The following is a 3971-nucleotide window of genomic DNA, read 5'->3' as shown; positions in this document are numbered from 1 at the left end:
GTGTTGGGTATTGAGCGAGAGTCCAAGTGTTGGGTATTGAGCGAGGGTCTGAGTGTTGGGTATTGAGTGTGAGGGACTGATTGTGAGTGTCCGAGTGTTGGGTACTGAGTATGAGGGTTGAGTATTGAGTGTGTGTTTTGAGTGTCTGTAATGTGTCAGGGTGAAAGACATGGTGTTTGGCCGTAGATCTGGGTCTGGCTCTGTCCCATATGGCATAGTCTGAAGGTCACCACCTTTGAGACCCCATCGATTTCTCAGTGAGACAGGGTGACCCAGGGGTGAAGTTGGTGGTGGGTGGGTGGAGCAGGTTTTAGTGACCAGAGCCAGGGGCAGGATTGACCCCTTCACATTCCACCAGTGACTGGGTCGAAACTCCACAATGACATCCCCTCCTCAGTGGAAGATTCAGCTGCTGGAGAGGAAGCGAAGGGATGAGGAAGAGGGAAGGCGCAAGGAGAAGGAAGAGCAGGAGAGGCTGGCCAGAATTCCGGCCTGGAAGAGGGAGATCATCGAGAGGAGGCGGGCCAGGCTGTGCCCTGGGACATCGCCATTGGAAATACAGGCTGAGGGTCAGGCTGGGTCTAGCCCGATGGGCTCTGCAGCCAAGACTGGGACTGATGGGATGGAGCCTGAGGCCTGCGTTGCCGTGGCGACGGACAGCGTGGTGCTGCGGGAGAACATTGGGCCCCTGCGCCAGAATCACTTCATTCAGCGGGAGAAGCAGAGGAAGGGAGGTTCGGAGCTGGAGCAGGCCCCTCTGGGAGTCCCAGGGACCGAGGTGACCTGTCACACCCCAGGGGTGACAATCATACAGGCAGACGACATGACCATCATCGAATCTGGGCCCAGGCTCCCAGGCACCGGGGAGAAGCTGCCGAGCGTGAACGGCCTGCCTGGTCAGCAGGGGACTTGTCGGCCTGATCTCCGGTCCCCCTTGAGCAGGAGCGTGGAGGATCTGAACTCCTTTGGGAAGTGCCGAGCGGAGGTGGGAGAGGAGGGCCCCGGACGGGGAAGGGTCAGCCGCCTACTGTGCAGGTTCGGCCAGCGGGGGCGCACCTGGGTGGCCGGGGTTGGCGGGGGAGAGGACGAGGCGGAGGCTCTGGCGGCACGGCCATCTCGGTCCCGCAGCACCGAGAACATTCTGGAGCGCCCGGGCCGCTCAGGGGCACCCTCTGCCCCACCGCGGAGCCCTCATGCCCCGCGCCGAGGACGCAGGCCCCAGTCCCGCTCTCCCCCCACCACCTCCCCTCCGCGCACGGTCTCCACCTCCTGCAGCCGCTTCGAGGCCCGGTTGGCGACGGAGACCCCAGGCCGAGCCGGCAATGAGGAGGAGGCCCAGCCCGCTAGGCCGGGGTCCCGGGGGATGGTTGGGGAGGGAGGAGGAGGAGGACGCCCCAGGCCTGGTTCTGTGGGCAGCGGGAGGCGGGATCCAGACTCAGGCCCTGGCGTAGCAAGGGACGGCAAGGCTGAACCCAGGGAGGCCCAGGCTCTGGTTGATGGCCAGGCCGCGCCCTCCAAGCAGCAGCAGCAGGAGGAGGAGGAGGCCGAAGCCTCCGTCCTCCTCCCCCACCCACCCTCCCCCAGCGACGTAAACACTCTCGGCTCCTCCAGGCCACAGCAGCCTGTCAGTGTGGCTTCCTCTTCCTGTGCAGAGCAGGCCCCTGCTGCTTCCTGCGTTCCTGCTGTTGCTACTGCTGGCGCAGCGACAGACCGGAGACGCACCGGAGAGGCTGGACCCCAGGGCGGGACGCCTGAGCTAGGCCCGGACAGGGCCCCCTTCCCCGAGCCCAGGCCGGATCCAGACACCAGTCGGGGGGGGCCAAGCAGCAACATGAGCAGGCCGCAGCCTCCCACTGTGGGCCCCCGGGAAGCCAGGCTTCCGGCCTTCCCCGTCCGAGCCAGCTACGGAGGAGGAGGGGGGGGAGTGGTCACCCAGGAGACAGAGGGTGCCAACGACGGAGGGCGGGGGCGGCAGGGTACCCTGTCGCCCGTGCCCTCGAGGCCAGGCCCCGGGGCGGCGTCGGAGGACGGCGAGGGGAGGCTGCGGCCTACCTTCTCTCCCGGCCCCCAGCGCAAGTCAGGGAGAACCATCACCATCAACCCCCGCAAGATGGCAGCCAACAAGACCCCGTCTCCCGGCAACGCCACGACAACAGAGAACGGCATCTCGGGGACGCCGCCCGCTGGCTCGCCCGCTGCCCCGGCAAAGAAACGGTACCCGACGGCTGAGGAGATCCAGGTGATCGGCGGCTACCTGACGCTGCAGAGGTCATGCCTGGTCAAGTCCGGCGTCAGCCGAGGGAAGGTAAGAGGCACGCCCCGGGGTGGGGGGGACGGTGAATCAGGCAATGGGGCACTCCCAGAAGGTGGGCGCTGGAGGAGGGCGGAGGTAGGGATAGTGTGAGGGGTACGTTCATCGAGGGGTTTAAGCTGTAAAGACTCCACAAGCTTGATGTGCCAGCACGGGGAGAACTGTTCCTCACCATCACTGTTCCATCACATGTCTTTCTCTCCCTTCCTCCTTCCTGTCTCTCTCGTGTGCGCGTGGGAGTGAACGAATGTGTTTGTATGTGTGTGTGTGTGAGACAGTGAATGTATTTGCATACCTGTGTGTGTGAGAATGTAAGTGTGAGTGAATATGCGTGTGTGTGTGTGAGAGAGAGAGACAGAGTGAATGTATTTGCACCACTCTCTCTACCTTGCCATCTTTCCCTTTCTTCCCCATTCTTTCCCTCTCATTCTGCCTATCTCTAACTCGATTCACTTCGTGCTCTCCCTTCATGGGGATTATCTTTGTACAAAGTGACTGCCGTGACTACGACCAGTAATTGTACTTCAAAAGGGATTACGATGATTGGCTATGATTCGCTTCTGGATTCTCTGAGGTTGTGAAAGTGGTTAAAGTCGATGCAAGTTTATACCGTTTCTCTTTAGCTCCATCTGACCCCTTCCAACATTTCCATTCTTTCTCTTCCACCCGCTTCCTGGCCACTCTCTCTCTTTCTCTCTCAGTGAATGAAATGAATGTGGTTCTACCATTCTCAGCACTCCTTTCCTGCGAACAGCTGGCTAGTCTCTGCCGCTGGGCTTGTTCATGTGTCTGTTGTAATCAGATAGTTATGCACTGCTGAATTCCTTGGCATAGTTCCATATGTTATAGATCCATCCACTTCGCTTAAAGATTCACTGTGGGACACTGCTTCTTTGTGCCTTTGCAACTCGTCAGTGCAGTAAATACAAAATAACGCTCTCCGCTGGTAGGGGTGAGGGGGAGGAAATAGAAAGAACCAGCTACTTTCCTGGCATGTTGCGTGCAATCAGACCACAATTCTTGTAACCCTGTGTGCATGGCGAATTATTGTTTGTGACGTTCTCTATAGACATGACTGGGGAGTGCAATGATCTGTGTTTGCACTCCAGTCTGTTAATGTCTAACGTTGGTATACATTATGTCACATAGACCCTACAGTGGAGTGTTCTCATCACAGTGAACAGGAACTTGTGCTTATAGATTTTCTTTGGTGAAGCCTATGAAGAGAAACAGAAGCACAGCACCCAGGTGAAGGCTTGGAGGTTGGGTGAGAGAGTTACATTTAGAGACATAGAGATGTACAGCATGGAAACAGACCCTTCGGTCCAATTCATCCATGCCAACCAGATATCCTAAATTAATCTCGTCCCATTTGCCAGCATTTGGTCTATATCCCTCTAGTCCCTTCCTATTCATATACCCATCCAGATTCTTTTTAAATGTTGTAATTGTACCAGCATCCACCTGGCAGCTTGTTTCATATACCCACCACTCTCTGTATGAAAAAGTTGCCCCTCAGGTCCGTTTTAAATCTTCCCCCTCCCACCTTAAACCTATGCCCTCTAGTTTTGGACTCCCAAACCCTGGGAAAAAGACCTTGGCTGTTTACCCTATCCATGCCCCTCATGATTTCCTCAGCCTCCTCCGCTCCAGTGAAAAA

At 57.8% G+C, this 3971-nt stretch overlaps 1 protein-coding gene across 1 annotated transcript; it reads left to right on the top strand.

Moving 5' to 3' along the window:
* The first annotated feature begins 375 nt into the window (after window positions 1–375).
* On the top strand, window positions 376–3658 carry LOC125481794 (phostensin-like). Its single transcript, XM_048593700.1, has one exon. The coding sequence runs from the start codon at window positions 380–382 to the stop codon at window positions 2402–2404; it is 2025 nt and encodes a 674-aa protein (XP_048449657.1). The 5' UTR covers window positions 376–379; the 3' UTR covers window positions 2405–3658.
* Window positions 3659–3971: the final 313 nt, after the last annotated feature.

The sequence above is a fragment of the Rhincodon typus genome, unplaced genomic scaffold (genome assembly GCF_021869965.1).
Source record: "Rhincodon typus isolate 14 unplaced genomic scaffold, sRhiTyp1.1 hic_rhity00003605, whole genome shotgun sequence".
NCBI classification, from domain to species: Eukaryota; Metazoa; Chordata; class Chondrichthyes; order Orectolobiformes; family Rhincodontidae; genus Rhincodon; species Rhincodon typus.
Note: the sequence above shows the minus strand (reverse complement) of the source record. Positions and strands in the feature narration are given on the sequence as shown.

Bases quoted from the DNA above. Each gene is read 5' to 3' on its own strand.
- LOC125481794 (XM_048593700.1), top strand. From the start codon at position 380: ATGACATCCCCTCCTCAGTGGAAGATTCAGCTGCTGGAGAGGAAGCGA.